Consider the following 22,728-nt stretch of genomic DNA (forward strand, 5'->3'; position numbering starts at 1 on the left):
CCTTTGGAATTCGAGAGCCGATTCCGGAAGTCTATTGCGACTCAAACTAATGTGCGTGAACACGAGCACGATGTCGAAACCGCAAGGCAACAAAACACCGAGTCCGAAGCCGTATCAGAAGTGGTATCAGACACTTATTCGGCAAATCATCAACTTGTGCGAGAAGACAATGTGATCGGCCCGTCTCATCTGTCGTTCGAAGGACGATTAACCTCGAGTGACAATTGCGATGTGACGAATGATGCTCAGCATCCAATGCCACTTTCCGAAAATACTCCTGTATACGCTGATAGTGATTCCGACCTTCAACAAGTAGAGCCCAAAGATGATGTGACAGCAGCGTTATTGCATCAAGAAGTCACCCGACGCCCTCAGCGAAATCGGAGAAAACCGATTCGTTACAGGGACGAAATGTAGCGTCATCATACATCCTAGTTCGATTGCCGAACCAATACCGAGTGATTACTATATAAACCGTACGTTAAGTGAAGGAAGACACAACTTCTTGTACTCTCTGAGAACAACGACGACAACTGTTCTGTCTGTTTTGCCATTTCTTCACGTACAAAGAAGCGTTAAGAAGCCAACATGGACAACAAGTCTGAACCCATCTCTGAGCCCGTGACCAACGACTGGATACCTATGGTGTCCATCCCACTCCCCGTCGCGGAGGCCCTCTTGGTAGACCTCACGACGTCGTCCGGAGACGCCTCGACGGCCGAACGTGACGCGCTGGATTCACCAGATCCCTCACCAATCGACGACGAGGAGACCGCGGCCCGGAACCCGCCGGGGACGTCCGAGATGGAGGATGCCATCGATTTTAGCCGCGGCAGACCCCGCACCTCGGACTGGCACCTCGATGCAGCCTGGGAGCAGAAGCAGCTGGAAATCAAGACAAATCAGTTGATCGCCCGTCTTCTCATCACCCTGTATGACAAGAAATGGAGTGACGCCGTCTTCACCCTAAAGGCGATCCTCGACCTGGACCCCGAAAGGCGCCATCCACCGCTCTATGGTTGGACATCGTGCCACTGGGACTTGCCCGAGAAGAGACCCAGCACGGACGATCAACAGAAGGACCCCAACGCAAAGAAGCCGAGATACTTCTAAGTCGTACGAGGACAACCGAAGAAATCGAGGAAGGAGGAAGCTTTTTCATTCGACCCTCTTTCAGTCCTCGTTATGTGTTATTCCTGATATTTCTCCTTCAATTTTTATGTTTACATTTACCATACTTTAATATTTACCTTTATTTTGATTTCACATACCAATATTCGCTTTAACTCTCCTTGCTGCTATCCATCGAAATAAACTCATTGGTTGCTTAATCGTTTGTCAAAAAAAAAAAAAAAAAAAAAAAAAAAAAAAAAAAAAAGAGAGAAGAAAAGAAAAAAAATAGAAACAAAACATGATAATAAAACACTTAGTGGCTAACAAACAACAATATCTATGAACGTATTATCCGTTACAACATGTATCTTGTTTTTCATGTCGTGCACTTTAACTTTCTCAATTTACGCCCCGTAGTCATTCCCTTGTTTGACAGCCCATAGTATAAGTCCACATAGATTCTGATAAGTAGAGCCTTTTGAGTAGAGAAAAAAAAATAATAAATAACAAAAAATCTTTTGCTTCAGAAAAAAATTTTTAGCTTGATCATACCTTCATCAAGACCCGTAAATGAGTGTCACAACATATCAATTTAGTAGTCACAAATTAAGTAGCTCCCCTTTGTAGATTCCTATTGCCAAACTAACACGGTAGATGTGGAGACATTACCATACTAACCAAAAAAAACAACACCAAAAAAAAAAAAAAAAAAAAAAAAAAGGGATAAGAAAGAAAAGAAATACCTTTATATATTGTCAAAAACACATATATAACGCACAAATGATTTTCTGAACCGCAATGTCAAATTTCGTTTCCTATTTCCCTTCCTATCTCCTACACGTCACTTTCGTTATTTTTCAACGAATAGGTCCAAATCGTAGCCGTAACTTTTATACTCTCATTCCAATATGCCACGCAATACTGTTCACTTTCCCTTTCGTTCGTACACTACAGCTTGGCCATAGCCAACATCAAGAATACAGTATTAGCGCCGCCTCCCTTTTCCTGGAACTAATACTACTCTTGGACCTTGGACCTTCGCGGCAAAATCCTTTCCCGTCGCAAACTTCTAAACGTTTCTTTTCTCGTTTTCCCTGATCAACTGTCCTGTATTTTCTTAATTTTTCTTTCCGATAATTATGGTCATCTTTTTCTCTTTCCAACGATACTAAATAATATAAAAAACAAGTTGTCCTTCCCCCTTAAAACAAAACTTTATTCTAGTGCCCTCTTTCCTTTCTCTTTTCCGTAGCCTACTAATAAAGCCGACGGGAAAAGCCGTTGACCTTGCGACAGCCGTAGGCTATTTTTCCATTTCCTCACTTCTTCTTGTATGTTTTTGTTTTGTTTTGTGTTACTTAGTTAAGAAGCCCACACGATGACATTTTTCTTTTGTTAAGTCACATATTTTCTTTTGTCTGTATGTACCGGCCGGATATAGAAATGTCCCCCTCTGCATTCCTGCTGCTATTATGCGTGTACGGATTACATTCCCAGGCCTTCGAGACTACCGTATGCAATTGCGCGGAACCAGTGAAGGTGGGAATTCTTCAATTCTCCGATGAGAATTGTCAACCGACATCCACCGATATTAAAGCCACCAAGGTGAAATACGCCGTGTATAGTGAAGAACGCGCCGCGACTAAATTCCCGGGTTACATCTGTGCCCGTTGGAAAAATATCCGACACATCACAATGACCTTCTTCGGGCAACTATTGGTTGTGCCGGATAAAATCCCAATTGATACTACCCCCGCCGACTGCAACGAAATGATTGACAACAAGAGGTGCAATGATAACCGGATGACTTTTGTCGACGGAAAATTTGTGTTCGACAATGAACCAGATATCTCTGGATACTGGTTACAAACAATTGATTCGTCAATCATAAACTGCGTTCTCGAGAAAGTCGAACTTTTCCAGCAAAAGGAGGATGCAGACTTCTTAACACCCATCGGAATTGCTTCTGCTACGTCCGGCAATTTGTCACACAATCACTTAACACTGATTTGGGACAAAACCTACACACAGAAGACCAAAGTAACTACCAGACTCGTCGAAGACGGCATCGGTATGCTGACCCGATTGCCAGGAGAAAAACCACTCCTTAGACTCCAAGATGACAAAAACCAATTGGACTTCCACCTGACACCAGTACTGCGCTGCGTTTCAGTACAACAAAATTGCTCCAATAGAACTTCTTCATATGAAATCGTCGGCCAATCAAAACTCTTCGTCACGACGGCAGCCATAATGGAAAAAGCAACCCCAGTGGAGACCCGAGCGCCACTCGGCGCCGAAAACTTAAATATTCCGGCCAATATCCAATACATCCGTGATCAACTCACCGACCACGAGAATGAATTGGCACGACAGGTTCAACTACTTCAATGTGAAGCTCGTAAAGCCAAACATGAAAGGGCCGTCACAACCGCCCAATATAATGGATGGCTAGCGGCCTCACAATTAAACTTACCCCGGTGCACGAAATTACAAGCATTCGGGAAGACGGTCGTATTAATTCAATGTCAGGCCTTAAATGTCACATTTGAGACTGTATTGACTTCGTGCGGACCGCAACCAAAATTCCAAAATTATACGATTAACCTCGATGGCTGGGAACTCGTAAAATATTCTCCTTGTTATTGGACAAATGGATTTGTCAATTTCAATAACAAACCCTATGCCTTCCGTAATAATACGTGGGAACAACTCGAAGCCACAATTGTATTGCCTGAGCAAACGCTGGCACACTCTTTCCGCTACGAGAACGTCGAATTTTTCGACTACGAACACCAAAGTAACCCGGCATACACCGACAATATGCTTAACCACATGAACATCATGGCCGACATAGCAGCCGTGATCAACGAACATCCATCATCCGAATTTACGTCGCACGGTAAACCCAGCGCCACAAATATTTTCATAACGGCCTCCAGTGTCGGAGCTTACACATCTTGGTGGGAAACAATAAAAAATTACTTCTTCATCGGCATCATGTGCATCCTCGTATTACTCTTCCTACGCATCTGCTACTGTTGCGGTCTCTTCAAGATCTTCTGGGTTATATGCCGTCGCCCTCATAAACGTTCAACATCCTCCGGATCCATCCCCATGCATCAAGTCTGATTACGAGACGTAATCTCACGCCGCCGGGAGTGATGTAAAGAAGCAAATAAATGTTTTTATTCGATATGCCTTCCCGTTTATTCTTTATATATGACTCATGTGTTACGCCATATAAACTGCGCAGTAGTGTATTATATTACATCGGCACCTTGCCGCTTAGCAACATTTGTGATTGGCTACTTAGGCGTTGATCTGTATTGCACCATCAACTTAATATATCAAATTTCATTAGTTGCGACATGTAATTGCGCAGTTGTTAATTGCTGTGCAATATGCGAGGTTTCGTGGTGAACCAAGATCTGAGTAAGTTTAGTTGTCGATGAGCCTCTGACTCTTACAGGCGGGGTTCAAGTTCAGCTAGTGCTTCCCCATTGATAAATTGGTGCAAGTGAATTGAGCTGTGTCACGTGCTTGTCTGAGTGTTCGGTTCACCCATATTGTTTACCCACGTGCCGACGAACTCCTGTTAACGCTGCCTTCTCTTATATCCTCGCCCGTGCTCCGCTCAAGCCACCGCGGTAAGCTTATACTACAGTATCATATTACACTCCGACTTCTCTTTCTTTAGTCTGACTCCTTTTGTACTATCCCAACTGACTTCTGTACCGCTTAGCCCTACTTGGATAAATATAAATCATCGTGTGGGTAAATCGCCTCCGAGTTCGATTCATTCCAATTTGTCTTAATTCCGTAAAGTACATCTTCTCACAGAGAAGATGCTTTACACTATACAAAATGATCGTGCGTTGACTCAAGGTATACGAGACTGAAATTATATGTGACTATAGCTCAATGGTTGAGTATCGGCAAGCTATGCCGAATATTAGGGTTTAATACCCAATAGTTGCAGAAAGTGTAATTGGTGTCATGTGTGTGTGTATGTTTCTGGTGTCAATTATGTAAATGTGTCAGTTGTAATAAAATGTGTGTGATGTATAAATGTTTCCTAATAATTAATAATACAAAAATTACAAAGTAATCATGGGTTGTTAATGCCATTGACAGTCATTTGCCATGATTGTGTAGCTGAAGATAGTTGCGTAAGACGAAGTAGGAAAAAAAATCGCCGTATCGTGATACAGAAAAAAATACAATTAACTCAATGTAACAATCAGGTGTGTAATTAATTTTAAAATAATACCATTCGCAGGACGAGAAAAGATTTTTCGAGCCGCAGAAATAGAGGATAATATTTTCAATGACATTTTTTACTATTCAGTATGTTTAAAAAGATTTTAAGAAAAAAAAAGATTATAGGGTTTTAGTGCAACTGACACGAGTGATGCATCATTACGGGTCAAAATGTTTCTCTTCCCCATGTGACACAAATGTCGGAACTGTTATGATGGCCGTAACGTCACGTCACGTCACGTCACCATCCAATACAGTCTTTAACGTTGGCATTTTTCCAACTATTTGAAGTTTTTCTTTTTCGAACACATTAAATATGAGACTGGTGATTAATGAAGAACCGCGACATCTGTTTGGTCAATACTCACAAGTATACATTCATATGTTTGATGTCAAATCGTTCGGTGGCAAAAGTTCTTCTTCCAGAAGACTCATTTTCTGAAAAAAAAAATGTTTACGATGAGAAAGCTTCATCTAGGCAGACGATGGACAGGTTAAAATATTTGAAACAACAAAAGAAAACACATGTCATAGTTTAGAATGATCGAATAAACGCTCATGAATATTATAGCAGAAACAAATACGATCAACTGAAAGTGTAGCGATCCACGTTCTGATGCAAATGAGAGATTCTTTGGCGCTGTTGCTGTATCGTTAAGACATTGCCATCTTTTCAAAATGGATTTCCTACTAAACACCATGCCTTTTTTCATAGAATATTAGCCAAATCATTTTGAAAAATAAAAAAAATCATGCATTTACCTAGTTGACGAACAACGTACCTATCTTGCCTAACTCCTCGTTCCTCTTAGTATCTTCACATCTACATTGTTCAGACATAGTATGTCCCTTTAATGAACTAAAAGACAAAAAAAAATAATTAACACAATTACGTTTTCAGAAAACATGTACAAGAAACCTATTTACCTTGTTGACAGAAATGACACCAGAATAGTACTTTAAAATATTCAGTTCGGAACCACAAACTAAAAAGCATTAATCAATATCTGTTGGCCATAATTACCATTTAACAATTTCACCCCTTCTGACTTTTCTGTTTAAAAAATATTAGCTTATTATTGAGAACGAAATCTTGGCAATTGCACATACAGTTTTTTGTAAGGAAACAATATAATTTTATCAGCAAATCTGAAATCAATAAAAAAAAAGTTTTTTTTCGTTTCACAAGAAATACCTGTTGCAAATACATTCCGTATTGTTTCTGCAATGAAATTAATGTCAAAATTTCATTCTTACAAGGATTGCTGGTATTCAAAGTCCTAAAATAAATGCTTTATGGCATTAATGTACAGAACGAAAAATTTGCATTTACCTTGTTTGACGAACGTTTCTATCTTGCCTGTAGCATTTTTTGTTCATGTTTTGGTATGGCCCAGTGGAGAACCTGTGTTAATTTTAATATTTCAATCTATTTTACTTTAAACCTACATAGAAAGACATCCTGATGTTGCACATATAATACTTACGGCAGTAGATCGTTTATTTATGACAATCCATTGCTTGTGTGAAATTGTTATTCCACTTGTTTTCCATCTGTCATAATCATTTCGCTTTTCTGGGTCACAGAGCACCTCCTTAGCTTCCTGTTGGAATGACCAGAAATTAACTGTATCTATCACATTACTTGGTTAATGTGCAAAATCTATTTACCTGAAGTTTTTGAAACTGAGTAGTGGACTTCTCAGGATCTTACGGATTCTTATCAGGATGACAACGTAATACTCTGTGTTTGTATTCGGTTAATATTTGGTCAACCTATTTATGTATGAAGTGAATATAAAGAACTAAAAAAAAAAGAACAAACAGCACAAATCTGACCGAAACTTACACTGGAGGAATCATCGCAAACTAATGTGTAGTAGTAGTCATCTTCCAGGCATCGCTCATTGAATGTAATTGCATCCATATCGTTAACCAAAAACAAGAGTACATATGGCAATACGGCAATCCGTTTTACCCAAATAAAAATAAAAAATATTGGGTTTTTTTTTTCTGTTTGACTTCTATCGCCATCTACCGGTCACATTTCTAGTTAATTGTCTATACACTGACCGAAAAAATTTTTAAGCCCCACTAAATATGCCCGACTTAATAAGCCCGACTTTCTGTTTTTTTACGGGTTAATTCAAAAAATAGAAGTCTGATATAAAAACATACCCCATTTTCATGATCGGCGATTAATTTCGCATCGGAATACTGTATTTTTAATGAAATCTAGGATTTGAGGAAAAATGGAAAAGCGAGAAGGCCTTCTCACTTTTGCAATTTTGGCAAAATTTTAGATTTCGCTTTAAATACGTGGTTTCGATGCAGAATTGAACGGGCATCACGAATATTAGGGTTGTTTTTCTCGTGGAACTCATAGTGTTTTAATAAAACGTAAAAAACGGGGAAGTTGGGTTTAAAAAAATAAGCCCGACTTTATCTTTAAATTACGATTATTTCAAAAACGGTTTACTTGAAAATAAAACAAATGGTTTTTTCTGAATCCGCGTTAAAATAGGGTTATACTGTGGGATTTTCATCGCATTCCGTGAGATTTCGATTTTTTCCGATTTTGACAAAAGTGAGAAGGCTATAGCCTTCTCTCTTAGCAATTTTGACAAAATGTTAGATTTCGCTTTAAATACATGGTTTCGATGCAGAATTGAACGGAGATCACGATTGTGAGGATTGTGTTCTCGTGGGACTCAAAGTTTTTTAATAAAACGTAAAAAACGGTAAAGTTGGGTTAAAAAATAAGCCCGCGCTTATATTGTCGGGCTTAAAATTTTTTCCTATTAAAAAATAATAGCATTGAATCTAGATAACTATAGATGATTCTGATTAAAAATTACTCAAGGAACATGAAAATGGAATTTGTCTTTACGTAGAGTTTATACTTTTGGAGTAATCTAAAATATGAAATAAATGTGTGTGCGAAACGAAACCATTACTAGCGCGCCAGTACGCTACAGCGCTAGCGTGAAACATCAAACTTCTTTGATTATTCAACGTTTGCATATGTATTTTATATATATACTTGCATGCATATGCATATGTATTATACCTGAACATGTAGACTCAATCTTTAACGCATAACCCAAAAGGTAACTAACGTTCAAAAAATCCTTTGTGGAATATTCATGGTGACAACTGAATGGATTGTAATTACGAACAACCATTATCAACTAGACTTGATAAGTCCTGGGAATGTGGCATAAGGTCATTATTTTCCAAAGCGGAAATTTAGAAACCGTGATTGTTAAAGTATTATGGCCCAACAGACGCGATGAGCTGCATGCAGGGCTACTTATACGTTTGGATATGAATGCAAAAAATAAATAATGACAAACCTACATTAGCTTTAACTTACTTTCCCTTCACAACTAGAATAGCACCAAGCCAATGCATGAATGCACTAGTGCCAAAATCGGCCGCAAGGTGATATGGAGTATTCTTGCATGTCATTAACGGTGCGTGATGCCACGCCCTAATTCGTGAGTGCTACATAATAATTGAAAATTTTAAACATTTACTCAAGTGTTTTGTTTATAATTACCTTGGATGTTGTTTATCACTATTTTCTGAATACAGTTCATTTATTACATTGTGCAATAGTTTCACTGAATTTAAATGAGAATTAGTTTAAGACGGAAAATGCCCGCTAGCGTTATCAACATGGTTTGGGGTCGTCATTCACGGTATATAATAGTTGCGTGAACATCTTTAACGTAGCGGCACTTGAACAATGACTGGGTATGGTACCCTCCCAATGTTGGGAACTAGTACCAAGAGTCTGTAAGCAATTACAACTCGAAACGTCAAGCGTTGGTATGATGATGATGGCACCCACAATGATTGGTCCACCAATCATTGGCCCCCATTCCAATGCAGAACTGAATAGAGATGTAAGAGCTATCAGCTGATGCGAGATGGGGATCATATAGTACAGCAATATGATCTCCATCGGGGCAGGTCTGGAGGATACTAGTATGTCAGTCAAGTGCTTAGCGCAACCTTTTTGGCTATTTTTTCAATAATTAAAATAAAAACTGTCAAACCGAAACTCCTATCTCTGCCGAATATTTAAGCATTTCCTTAACATATAAAAATCTAAGAGCGAAATGAGGAAATAGCCATTATCTGGGCTGCTGCATTGCCTATCTGGTTGTACTTGGCGATCTCGGTCCAGAAATATTAATCAAAATAGGTGTAAATTACTCCTTGCAGTCAGCACGAATACTTATTCTTATGGCAGGTAAGCTCTCTACTGGATGCCAGTGATATTATTTCCATAAGGTTCTAAAATATATAACTTAATCATACACAGGAAATAGCATGTTCATCATATACCTCTGTGCCTCTTGAGAGATATTGAAACATTGGATGTAGTGTCAACAGTTTCTGTGGCTATGTAGTACATGTTATTGGTTTTGAAAGCATGTACATGATTCCCTGCCCTTAATTATGTTTTATGCATCCTTCTACATGAAGTATGCTACCAAAATAACAGTGCAGTTATGACAGATTTTTTTTTCTTTTTCAGTCCTTCTTTGAGGCTGGTGTCCAGGGCCTAACCGAAGGAATGTCTTCAAATATTGAAGTATGGAAAATGGGGGGTGTACTCCAATGCGTACCGATATTTTCCATGGCTTTATGGTGCCAAACGTGAGTGGAAATATTTAAATTGACAAGGAGAATGCCAGATTTAATGATCAGCTTTTTAAATGCATAGGCAGGTGTTCGAAGTATACCAGAACCTTCCCTAAAAGCAATGGATCGAGTAATATCGACAGCCATTGATTTGTGCACTTTTATGTACATGGGGGTAGGAATAGCTGGCTACCTAGCCTTTGCGGATACGCATTTTACTGGCAAGTCAACATATTGTAAACTTTTTGCCTAGGAAAATCTGATGAATTTCATTGGGTCATATTTTGTCTCGACTAGGCAATATCCTCATAAGTTTTGCGCCGTCTTTTGTAACTGACCTTATGAAAGTGGGATTCCTGCTATCGATTATCTTGAGCTTTCCGTCGTGTGTTTTGCCCTGCAGGACAAGCTTTCATTCATTAGTGTATGGAAAGGTAAAGCGTTAATTCATTGATGATGTAATCGTTATGCCAAAGTGTTTGCTTTTGTTTGTTTTTTAAGTTGAGGAATCCCTTCAGACGTCTGAAACTAGTGGCGGGATGTCAGGAGGAACAACCGGCTCACTTTCGGATTTCCGTTTCAAAATCCTGACATTCATAATCGTCACGGCAACCTTAATAATAGGTAAAGTTTATTGAAATCTAGTACAATAAGATGAAAAAGAAAATATAAATGTCGATTGGTGTCTGTTGGTATCTGCATTCCGAATGTCGAGTTCGTTTTAGGTCTGGTGGGTGCCACTTCAGGAACGGCAGTTTGTTGTGTTGCGCCTGCGTGGATTTATCTGCAAGTTGTCCCATCGACTTCTGGTGAACGCTGGATTGCCAAAGTGGGTCTTCGAAGAATTTTGTCACTCGCAATAACTAAAGAATTCTCCGTGCGTTAGGTACTGTTCGTGTGCGGATTGATTATTCTTCTTTTGGGCACCGCTGCCAATATTTATGCAGAGGAAGAATACTCGGAAACTCACGCTGAGGTCATCATTCCGCCTAGTTTAAGGGAAATCGAAGCCAAATTTGACCTTCCGTTGCCTCAGTCATCGCCAGCAGTAGTCATGATGGACAACTTCAATAGACTTGGTGATAAATCCTTCAATGAACCTTTTAGCTTCAATAGGTCAGCATTCGTTTTGGGATTTCATTCCCAGATTATCGTTTAAGTTGTTGTGTTTTTCGTTTCGCTTTTTTATTCTTATTCAATACTATCATTAGGATTATATTCCAATTCTAACGCGCGAGTGTTCATCCTTATCCTGATGTAGGCATAGGGAATGTAAGCCACTGTCATGTAGGGTCTGGATGTAAGGATCTTTCATATTCGTACTTCGTATTATGTATTGTGCTTATTTGTCTAGTATCTAAAAAAGTAAAAGGATTAATCGTCCAATTGCACTTCGGGAATTCTAAATACAAAATCTGAAACCAAAACATAATAAAACTTAATTTAATTTTTCAATGTTAACCTCACGCCCATGTCCATTATGGCATCAACTTCTAGTTCAACTTTTCAGTGAACTTGGGTTTTTGCGTCAAACGTCCGGTAGATGGTTGACCGTTTTGGCGCCAACTGCAATCCAAAATGCGTCCGCATTACGTGATAGAAGCGTTGGCTTAAAGGCTCCGCTGAACAGTTTGCGAAAGAACAAGATTGTGAGACGATGGATCGGATTTTTCGGTGGATTTGGATCGGCCAAATTCGTTGATCGTTGCGTTACAAAAATGAAAACTTTGATCAATAAGTGAATGCGTAAACACTCGGCTATAGTGACACAGTGAATTGTATCATTTTGTACTTCGTCTTGGAGGGGGGAGGGGATAGAGCAGTCGGTATTAAAAAAAAAATAACTTTGACGAGTGCTACACCGAGTTCGAGTGTCTTTCACTTGTTTCGAACGTCCCAAAGGATTGATTATCATTCAGGCAGCTCTTATCTCTATAACAAACACACTTCCCGCAGCGCACCAGTGAAAATTTGATTGTTTCTTCTGCATCACGTGTTCTCGGTTGTTTGGCTGTTTTCTTTCTTTTTCTTTTAAGCAATGGTTCGACTGGAACTGTCAAGTTCCGACCTAAAAACGGAAATAACAGCCGACTGAAGGAAGAACGAAGAAAAGCGAAAACAAGACGTTTATTGTTTTGAAATAATTACACCGTGTCGTCCTTCATGTTTCTTTGATTTATTGCATGTGCATTATGACCGTGTGCCTTGGTTTTGATGATTTATGTCGATGATAATCACGTGCCTTTGCGGATATAATTCTGCGGCTGCCGTGGGCTGCTGCCATACATTTGATAAACTTCCCTTTGCCGCCGCCAGTGCACCCCACGCATATATATAAATAAATATATATATATATAGTATATATATGTTATTTGATGGTCATACAAGAAAGTGCAGCTCGCTGTATGAATACATTTTCTCCGTTTGGTTATTGTTCAATCGTATATAAATAAATATATATATTTTTTTTCCTTTGATGCCGTCGTGATGAAAAGAGAAAATACACGTCTATTTACTATGCATAAAGGGTGCAGTTTGCAGTTCTATGCAATAAGATATATTCACGATAGCTAAAAGAAATAAAAAATAATACAATAATTATGAGTGAAATAGTCGAATGTTTTAACAGCCATTAGCAAATCGTGTTTGATTTTTTATTTATTTATTTATTTACTTTTTGTTACAAGTAATACCGGCAACGCCGGATACCACTGAAGACCAGTCAAAACGGTCAAGAACAGGTCAAAACCTTTCAGCTCGTGAGCTGAACTCACCTTATATGTTTCTTGCGTTTTGATGGACCAAGTGCTTTTTCTAGCCAAAGAAATTTTGAATAAGAACGATAATTAAGAAATAAGGCTACATTATGGTTAAAGAACAGTATCGGGAAACTGATGTTATCAGGAAGATGTAAGTTACAAATTTTCAACCACCTTTAGTTTCCATAAAATTTTAAACTAGAAGTTGTATTTGAGATCAGGAAAAACTTGATATATATCTAACTTGTTCTTGCAACTGTAGAGCCAAAGTAAGCTTTGGAATTGTGAACCCTCAGCAAATACAACAGCAAGCCCATATGCAAGTTGTAGCACAAAGTTTGTACAATTGTGATTCTTCCCGAACACCTGTGCAATATGGAATGCTCGATAGGCCAATGGTATATTAATACCCCATAAATTCAAATCATGTATGATATTTTACATCACTTTTTTCCTTTATATTAACGGTGAATTATCTGGCATCCCTCTAAACATGCAGCCAAAAAAGGCATCATGTGATATTGTTCAACGTCTTCAAGGCAAACAGGGACGTTTTCGTGGAAATCTTTCAGAAGAGTGGGTCGATTTCTCGGGTAGAACGGTCATTTCACCCGATCCAAATTTGCGGATCGATCAAGTGGGAGTTCCAGAATTGGTTGCCAAAATTTTGACTTTCCCTACTCGTGTGAACGAAGCAAACATTGAGCTCATGAGGAAGTTGGTAAAAAATGGAGCAGACGTCTATCCCGGCGCCAATTATCTTCAAGAGAAAGACTCAGATGTCAAAACGTTCTTGAAAGATGAAAACCGCGATAGAATAGCCCGCAATCTGAAGGTAAACCATATCCTAAAATTTGCCGAATGTATTAGAAAACTTTAAAATAAATTTAAATGAACCATTTCCTTTTTTTTTTCTTAGTTAGGTGATTTGATTGAAAGGCATATGATGGATGAAGATATAGTTCTTTTCAATCGCCAACCATCTTTGCACAAGATATCTATTATGTGCCACAGGGCAAAGGTTTTACCCCATCGTACTTTCCGCTTTAATGAATGCGTCTGTACGCCCTACAATGCACATTTTGATGGAGATGAAATGAAACTCTATTTTCCCCAAACAGAAGAAGCCCGAGCTGAAGCTTGGATACTTATGGGAAATAAGTACAATTTAGTGACACCACGCAATGGCGAATTGTTGATAGCAGCAATTCAGGTAATGATTTCACAATTTTATTCATAACGTGGTATAATGTCATTCCTGTAAATATTAATAGGATTTCATCACCGGGGCGTATCTACTGACTTTAAAGGATGCATTCTTTGATCGAGCCAAAACCTGTCAAATGGTCGCATCAATGCTAACGGGTACTTATTGTACTTAATCCTATACAATTGGTAGATTTCGTTAATATTTTCCTTGCAGCTCATGAGGTGAATATGGTCATCAAGCTTCCTCCTCCTTGCATTCAAAAACCGATGGCTCTATGGTCGGGAAAACAGATCTTTAGCCTGATTCTGCGCCCTAACCCAGGAGATCCAATTAAAGTCAATTTGAAAACCAAAGGAAAGGAATATTCGACAAAAAATGAGGAGTTGTGCACCAACGACGGATTTCTTTTGGTTCGGAATTCCGAGGTGCTAGCCGGTAGCGTCGATAAATCTACAATTGGCTCCGGTTCAAAAATGAACATATTTTACGTGTTACTACGTGACTACGGAGTGGATTTCGCCATCCAGGCTATGTGGAAACTCGGTCGTGTAGCTTCTTATTACATGATGAACCGAGGATTTTCCATCGGCATTGGAGATGTTACACCTGGTAATGGTTTTTCATGGCGTTTGTTTTGTTTTCTAATTTTAATCATTCATTTGTCATGTCAGGCAAAACGTTGCTGAAAGAGAAGCAAGTACTTTTGGACAATGGTTACGCGAAGTGCGACGAATACGTTCGTCTTCTCACCATAGGTCAACTGCCTTGCCTTCCTGGTTGCAATAAAGAAGAGTCATTAGAATCAAAAATATTAAAAGGTATCATCATATTATCCGTTCCTATTAAGACATCTGTTAAAAGTGCCAATTCTTGAGTAGAACTTTCTGGAATTCGTGACCAGGCCGGAGAGGTTTGTAAAAAAGAGTTGCATCCAAGCAATAGCCCGTTAGTCATGTCCAAAAGCGGGTCCAAAGGATCCTTCATTAATATATCCCAAATGATTGCCTGTGTCGGCCAGCAAGCTTTGAATGGCAAACGAGTTCCTAATGGTTTCGAAGATCGTAGTTTGCCACACTTTAAGCGGCATTCCAAGATCCCCGCTGCTAAAGGATTTGTTTCAAACAGTTTCTATTCGGGGTTGACGCCTACAGAATTCTTTTTCCACGCAATGGATGGACATGAGGGTCTAGTAGATACTGCCGTAAAGACTGCCGAGACTGGGTAAACTTTTCACGTTAACGTTTAGTGCCGAAAACATTTACCTTTATGGCTTTTTTTCAAAGGTACATGCAACGACGACTTGTTGAGTTGTTGGAAGATCTGTGTTGCCAATACGATTCGACCGTAAGAAATTCTACCGGTGAGATCATACAGTTTGTTTATGGAGGCGATGGTTTGGACCCCACCTACATGGAAGCCAAAGATCGCCCTGTGGATTTTCAAAGAGCTCTTGTTCACATCAAAGCAGCGTCCCCTTATGCCGATGAAGATCCGTTAGATGACATTGAATTACAACAAGCTTTTGATACTATTATGGAGAAGGATGCCTTCAAATCACTTGGGGTCGACTTCAAACATGAACTTAGGTAACCCAATGCGTTTACAAATCAACAAAACATTTTTAATGCTATTATTTCATGTTCCCAGAATTTTTGTGGAGGATCAAGTCAGACGTATCCGTAAGGTACGGGAGCGTTATAAGATGGAAGGTCGGCCACTATTACCTGTAGAAAAACACTTGGAGCGCATAACCGATGGTCAACTACGAGAGTTCTGCGAATTTTCCAAAGAGAAGTATCATGGTGCAAAAATTGAGCCGGGTACAGTAGCATACGTTTATAGTTCTCTCGTAAATAGATGGCCAAATAATTGTTCTTGGCATACATAGGCACCGCTGTCGGAGCCCTTTGCGCGCAGAGCATTGGCGAACCGGGTACTCAAATGACATTAAAGACTTGTCACTTCGCTGGTGTGGCATCCATGAACATCACACAGGGAGTTCCTAGGTAAGAAAGGATTTTTTTTAAGACATAAAAATTAATAATACTGTCTTCGTTTCCCGGTCATCTTCAGGATTAAGGAAATCATTAACGCCTCAAAGGCCATTAGTACACCAGTTATCTCCACCCAACTCCTAATTGACAACGACCCAGAATATGCGCGACGAGTAAAAGGAAGGATAGAAAAAACCATTCTCGGAGAAGTAAATTTAGAAAAATGTTTTTCCGTTAGTTTTTCACTTTTGTCGTTTTAAGGTGACGGAATATTTCGAAGAAGTATATCTGCCTGATGACTGCTACATGTTGATTAAACTAGACGTGAACCGAATCCGCTTGCTGAAACTTGAGGTGGATGCAAATTCTATCCAGCGGAGGTAAATTAATAATTTTCCGATGTACAAAATTTGAACTAACTTTGGTTTAAAATTTTTTTATTTATTTTCTTTTTGTTTTCAATTTTCAGCCTCTGTACGTGTAAGCTGGGAATAAAACCAGCTTTCATCAAAGTCATCAGTGAAACAATAGTCATTGTTAAGCCCGCTCCATCTGTAAAATCGTCAATGTATCATGTGATGCAGTTCCTCAAGGAACAATTGCCTAAGGTCGTTATAAAGGTACGTTACAATTTCGGTAACCAAAACTGCCTTTCAACTTGCACCCTGCTTCAGGGCTTACCAACTGTTAGCCGAGCTGTTATCAACATCGACGGTACAAGGAAACCGCCCAGGTATTCTTTGCTTGTAGAGGGTGACAATATGCGCGAAGTGATGGCGACCTACGGCGTTCAAGGAACATCAACGACTTCTAACAATATCTTGGAAGTCTTTAGCACCCTAGGAATTGAAGCTGCCAAGTAAGACAGTTTATCTTCCTTAATAATAACAAATTTAGTAACTATTTACAAAATAATTTAGGGCAACAATTGCCAAAGAAATTCAGTATACTATGGAAAGTCATGGCATGAGTGTCGATCGCCGACATGTTGCCTTGCTATCCGATCTAATGAGTTGTCGTGGTGAAATCTTGGGTATCACCAGGGATGGTTTGGGTAAAATGAAGGAGTCCATTTTGATGTTGGCGTCGGTAAAAGCTTGCAATAGGCTTTTTCAGAGTTAATATTCTATTTTTTTTTTTTCCCGTGGTTTTACTCTAGTTTAAGAGAGCTTCTGATCATTTATTCGATGCATCTTATTATGGCCAAGAACACGAAATCACTGGCGTAAGCGAGTGCATCATTATGGGAATACCAATGTCGATTGGAACAGGAGCTTTCAAGCTACTGCATAAAACGGGGAATACTGTTCCGCCAAAACGAATGCCACTCATTTTTGATGTACCAGAATATCACTTACCAGAGGTATAAACTATCAAGTTAACAATCATGGAATCTCAGTGTTAAGTTTAACGAGGAACTGTTGAATTTTAAATTAAACTTTGTTTTCTTAGTACGGGAGTCGCATTTGATTAAGCCACCAATGTAACAGCTGGTAATGAAAATGTGTCCCTGTTGGTGTATTTACGTTTCTTTTTTTTTTTTTTTTTTTTTTTTTTTTTTCTTTTTTCTCTTTTCTAAATTGCGTCCTTAAAATATTTTAAAGCCGAAGCCCTTTTGAAATGGCACGCAATATTTAGGCATCGTGTGGCTGAATGCCGCAAAAAATAGTTAAATTATTTCATTGGCATCTGCAAGATGTTTGAGGAGGATCGAATTCCGAAAAACAATCGGATGAAAAAAAAAAAAAAAAAAAAACAAGCTTTAGATTTCTGTTGTCGTGTAACGTGGCTGTGTATGTTGTGATGCTTGCTTTTCGGCTTAGAAAAAAAAAAAAATGTCCATGTTCCATGATTTTTCCATGTTTGTTTTGTCTTTTTTGTAAAAAATTCAAAAATTCCTGTTTTCTATTTTTGTGTTTTTTACAAATACACAACGTTTTCTGAACTCTATTTTGTACTACGGCAATTGTTTATTTCGACACTAAAAGCGTTATTGCCACCACAGGCAACTTGCAGGTCGGAAAAACGAAAAAGGAAAAAAAAAAAAACGAAAAAGGAAAAAAAACGAAGTCGGTTCTGGTCACCTCTCCATTTTGTAATCCGCTTTTGCTGCAATAACAAAGAAAACACGAACCAAACATCTGCCGAAAATTTTCGTCAAATCGCTTCAGTGGTTGTATCAAAATGATCCGAAACGGCGGTAAGAAAGAAATACAAGACAGCAAAAAAGTTTCCCGTCCTTACGTTAAATACCTGTTTATAACTAGATGAAACTCATACAATCAAGAAATACTCGAGTCAAGCAGCGTTTCTCCGTAAATCATTTTAAACTTAGATATAATTGTTATTACGATTCGTTATTACTGTTATTCAAGTTTTAAAGAATCGAAAAATATTATTTGACAAGACTATTTCCCACTGAAATTGCATATTTTCACTTAAACAGTGACAGCATTTTTTTAAACTTTCAAACAGTTCATCATTCTTTAATTGAAATGTAGTCATTCGGATACCTTGCTTTCTAATTGACCATTTAATTTTAATGAAACATGCAACTCTAATGCACATTGCTTGACTTTTTATTCACTGAGATCCATAGTAAGGTTGGCAAGTCTAGGTGGACCTTCACCAAGGTCACGATTAAAGTTTGGCCCATTGACAGTAAAGGAGTCTATATCACTGTCTTCTGCTTCACGACTTTCGCTGTCATCATCTTCACGACTTTCGCTGTCATCATCTTCATGTTCCTCCTCATCTTCTTCATCTTCATCTTCGTCTACAGGCTGTACATGCCAAAATAAAAACAAATATAAGACTAAAAACAAAAGAAGAATATGATAAATTGATTATAAAAAAGAGAAACCTCTGACGACGTCTTTCCAATAGGCAACATATCACTGTTCTTCGTAGCTACTGAGTTCAGCTGCATGGTATTTTAACATAATAAAGAAAAACAATTATAAAACTAAATTCACTAACCACATATACAGATCTGAAGACAATTTAATGACTATCACGAAATACAAAGGGGAAAGCATCCATACCCACATTTGGTGTTCTTGTTCCAACTGGGTCAATTCGTTTTCCCCATCAACTATTAACAAGGAAACAGTAAAACGCGAATGGTTCCCAGCTTTTTCATGCTGTTTCCAACAAATTCCCAAAGGTAATGGTAAATACTTAAAACTAATGAAATTTGATTATCAATATCAACCGTGCTTAATTGCACACAGAAATTAAATGATAATTTGGAATTTATCTTCAAAGGATTGCAGCCTAGGCGTTTTCATCACTATCGCGCTGATAGGGTTACGTTGTTATCGCTGATGTGAACTCGACTTCAAGCGACCAAGGATCACTCTTATCTCATATATCTCGTATTTCATTGTCTCTTCGACTATAACACAGAGGTTTGAGCAGTCTAACGAGGAAAGAATCGAAGTTCGTATTTATTCCATTGCTTGTACGCCATTTTTTTATTTTTTACCTTAGCCACTAAACGTATTGTTTCACGTTTTATTAGGCATTTTATAACGGCCCCTCGCTTAAGTAGAGAAGGTCAACTAGAATGATCAGATGAAATGAGCCGACGTTCTGATTGAAAGGTTGCTACTTCCCAGCACTTTGTAATTTCATTTCAAATTTTAATAACAGTCAACCTCCATCTCTTTAAAATGTACTTTTGTTTTTTGTCTAGCAATCTATACGGCATCCAGTCCAGCAAATTTGCATAGAACTGCTTTGACACTTCGAAAAATACCTTGGAATGGCACCTCTTCAGGTAACAGAATAAGACGATGGTTCGTTTAAAATTCAAGGGACATTCAACACCACCGAGTACGAGAAGTCAAGCCAAGGTGGGGGGGATTTCATTTCAAACACATTTCGGGAATACTTTCCATTCATCTTTCTCTGGCGTCCGAACAGCCAGGACCATACCGTGCTGAATGCGAAAACCCCCCACCTGGTTTTGAATTTGTGATCCAACTCTCCCTGTCACCGCGTTGCGTTTGCTGCAAGGATAGTTACGGCAAGCGAACTGCTGTTTGGGCCAACGTCAACGCAGGACAGACGTTCGTTTTGAAGCCATGCTCTCCGAGTCGATGGATGGAAGTCCGTTAAAATGCCCGCTACTATCTCCACGTTTGGAATTGGAACAAATGGAAATTCCTTGCACCGTTTGGATCCACTTTTCAAGAACTGCTGGCGAGATTAACGCACAGATCCAATTCACTCATTTCTTCGTCAATCAGTTGAACTGCGATGTTACATTCCATTTCGACACACCCGAACAAGACGAGCAAATCGGCGCCTATTTTGCTAGCTATTTTGTCAGCCAGGAGTCCCGCCATCGATGCCTTGTTCCAGGACAGAATACAATATGCGATCACGAGAGAAGTTTGCATCAAAGATATCGAACCAAACATTTTTAAACAAAGTAACAACAATTATAACACATGTTTAGTGTTATACCAAATGCACAGACACGTCATGGGATCTGGATTTTCTTACGTTTGACGAGGCCCGTCAGTTGCACGGGGCCAGCGGGTGGTGTGCGGGACCGTTCGGACTATATGTCGTTAAAGGTTTCTGTTATCCTTCAGGCTAAATGTGCATGTCCCATCTAAAGAACTCTGTTTTTATTTTCTTGAACGCGGATAACGGGAAATGGTTTGTGAATGGTGAAGTAACAAGGCAGCGTTAGATGGCGCAACGTGTCAAAGACTCACGCTCAGCTCCCGTTGGTTACCTAACGGTACATTCGGTGTAATTGCTCAAAGGGTAAGCTGACCAACAGATGGACAGTTTAAATAAACCAACGGGTATACCGTTTTAACAAACAAATAGTTTTGTTTTGTTTGTTTTTAACTTCCGAAATGGGAAGGATCAGCAAGGGAAATAAAACAGCGGGATTCACGAACGCTGAACAGCTGACTCGCTTGATGCATTTGACCGGCAACGGTACGCTTTAGTAAAATGGAGTCATCTATCAGGCAGAGATAAATCACACGATTTATTCATATTTAGTAATTTATTTATTTAGTTATTTAGAACGAATGAAATGGATTGAATTCCATAGCCTATTGTTCCGCGTAACGTTCAAACGAGTCACGATCCGTGATTGCACCACTTTCAGTTTCTGTTGTAGCAATTTTTTTCTATTAAACTTTTTCCAACATAAATAAAATTGTGTATAATAAGTAAAATAGCAATTTCCGAATACAGTTCATTTTTATAATCGTCAATATCGCACACCGTGTTTGCGAAATTCAACTGCCAAGGTCGATTGACGCCAAAATGAGATGCAGCTGGTTTCGATCATCTATGGGGCACTATAAAAGACTTGATGAAACAGCATATGGTTGTAGATGTAAGTTAGATATTAATTAGATGTAAGTTAGATGTAAGAAAAAAAAAGTCGGGACAGTTGATCGAGTGATAGCAACCAGCAACAGTTGCATTCGAAATTAAGTTCGAATGCAATGTTCCGACTTTTTTTTTTGGGGGGGGGGGGGGGGGCTCTCTCGGCCTATACGGGCAACAAAGGAGCACGGCAATGGCCAGTTCCAGACCACATTTAGCCGTGATTATTTTTTGAAACTGATTATCATTTGAACTTGCTGCGTTGCTTATTATACAAAATCTCATTTATGCTAGAAAAAATTTGCAAAAAATTTAAATACGCTTTGATTCGAGCCGCCTTTGTTCGATTGTTGCATTTCTAGGAATCGCCCAATGCTTGAGGTGCACACGATCGGGAGTTTCAAACAATAGTTAACCATTTCAATAGTCCCACGCAATTTTTTATTTAGCATAACACACCAACGTCTTGGGCTAATATCGAACAGCGCGGCTCCCTTTCTCCAAAACAATTACAGTCCATACACACGTCCCGCACATTCACGCCTGCGTGAAACGGATGTGTGCATAGGGAACTGTGGGTTAAGCAAGCACGTACAGAGGCAGAAAACGTTTGTTCTTTAAATAGCCACTTAAATTACGGGGACACCTGCGTTATGAAAGCGGACAGCGTTGTTGTTTTAACCGCGTGCGTATACACACGTCGTGTTAATCACATACCGACACTTGCTAATGCAGGGACATCCCGCGGTACGCAAGAAAGAACAGTGATCGATCAAAATATTACGTAGGTCGTCGGACGCGGTGCACAGAGGGTGTCAAAGACCCGGAAATGTCACCACCAGATCGGCTGTGCATGTTTAAACACGTGAGGTTTGTTATCGGCTACACGATTGATGTCCACTGGGCATCAGGTCGATCCAATTGGCCAACGTTTCGAAGAGAGGACTCGTTGTACGAAGCAAAAAGAACCACAAAAAATGAAACGATTTGTTACCTTCAACAAAAAACAATAGGATTCAAAAATGTGATGTACCTGTTGGCTGTGGGACCAATCGGCGATACATAAAAAGGGCAAAGAGCGACCGATGTGAGTAACAGAAAGTACGAAAGCGTCTGAGAAGGCAGGTTGCTATCTATCACTCATTTTCAGTTTTGAAGTACATTTTGCAGGTGATTATCGTTTAGTTGATCACGACGTTGGTGGTCGATGGACAGCGGACGCCCACCTACACCGAGTCGAGAACAATCAGCACGACAATTGATTTCACAAGTAACGTAAGTTTTTTGCAAAAAAAAAACGAATTGACGAAACAATCATCCGTTGATTGATCATTTTTGTTCATATCCATTCAAGTTGATCTGCGTAAAA

At 39.1% G+C, this 22,728-nt stretch overlaps 3 protein-coding genes and 1 long non-coding RNA gene across 5 annotated transcripts in view; 2 read left to right on the plus strand and 2 right to left on the minus strand.

Moving 5' to 3' along the window:
* The window catches only part of LOC130702682 (adhesive plaque matrix protein-like), a 35,282-nt gene that overhangs the window by 10,628 nt on the left and 1,926 nt on the right, over positions 1-22,728 (minus strand). The window lies entirely within an intron of this gene.
* LOC130702691 (DNA-directed RNA polymerase III subunit RPC1-like) lies at positions 12,769-17,598 on the plus strand. Its single transcript, XM_057524315.2, has 18 exons — positions 12,769-12,942; positions 13,054-13,189; positions 13,291-13,626; positions 13,711-14,004; positions 14,066-14,156; positions 14,215-14,610; positions 14,673-14,819; positions 14,880-15,222; positions 15,285-15,587; positions 15,649-15,821; positions 15,890-16,007; positions 16,075-16,204; positions 16,257-16,375; positions 16,465-16,615; positions 16,670-16,854; positions 16,916-17,084; positions 17,155-17,358; positions 17,448-17,598. The coding sequence occupies exons 1-18, from the start codon at positions 12,899-12,901 to the stop codon at positions 17,463-17,465; spliced, it is 3,357 nt and encodes a 1,118-aa protein (XP_057380298.1). The 5' UTR covers positions 12,769-12,898; the 3' UTR covers positions 17,466-17,598.
* Positions 18,254-19,330, minus strand: LOC130702685 (anaphase-promoting complex subunit 15B-like). Its single transcript, XM_057524313.2, has 3 exons — positions 19,040-19,330; positions 18,859-18,918; positions 18,254-18,778 (listed from the first exon to the last, which is right to left on the minus strand). The coding sequence occupies exons 1-3, from the start codon at positions 19,043-19,045 to the stop codon at positions 18,575-18,577; spliced, it is 270 nt and encodes an 89-aa protein (XP_057380296.2). The 5' UTR covers positions 19,046-19,330; the 3' UTR covers positions 18,254-18,574.
* Positions 18,718-20,840, plus strand: LOC130702698 (uncharacterized). 2 transcript variants are annotated; one of them, XR_009422038.1, is made up of 5 exons: positions 18,718-18,925; positions 18,986-19,161; positions 19,263-19,458; positions 19,519-19,621; positions 19,693-20,840. It is a non-coding gene; the product is annotated as an uncharacterized LOC130702698 (long non-coding RNA). The 2 variants fall into 2 exon arrangements; XR_009004397.2 differs by having other exon boundaries at positions 19,263-19,436.

Source organism: Daphnia carinata, unplaced genomic scaffold, assembly GCF_022539665.2.
Source record: "Daphnia carinata strain CSIRO-1 unplaced genomic scaffold, CSIRO_AGI_Dcar_HiC_V3 NW_026453148.1, whole genome shotgun sequence".
In the NCBI taxonomy this organism is placed as follows: Eukaryota; Metazoa; Arthropoda; class Branchiopoda; order Diplostraca; family Daphniidae; genus Daphnia; species Daphnia carinata.

What these genes read in the sequence shown, in the direction of transcription:
- LOC130702691 (XM_057524315.2), top strand. Translation starts at nt 12,899, where the DNA reads ATGGTTAAAGAACAGTATCGGGAAACTGATGTTATCAGGAAGAT. An exon ending in ACTGATGTTATCAGGAAGAT is followed by an intron (nt 12,943 to 13,053) that starts GTAAGTTACAAA and finishes TTGCAACTGTAG; the next exon opens with AGCCAAAGTAAGCTTTGGAA. An exon ending in AAAAAACCATTCTCGGAGAA is followed by an intron (nt 16,205 to 16,256) that starts GTAAATTTAGAA and finishes TGTCGTTTTAAG; the next exon opens with GTGACGGAATATTTCGAAGA.
- LOC130702685 (XM_057524313.2), bottom strand. An exon ending in TTGGAAAGACGTCGTCAGAG is followed by an intron (nt 18,779 to 18,858) that starts GTTTCTCTTTTT and finishes TGGCATGTACAG; the next exon opens with CCTGTAGACGAAGATGAAGA.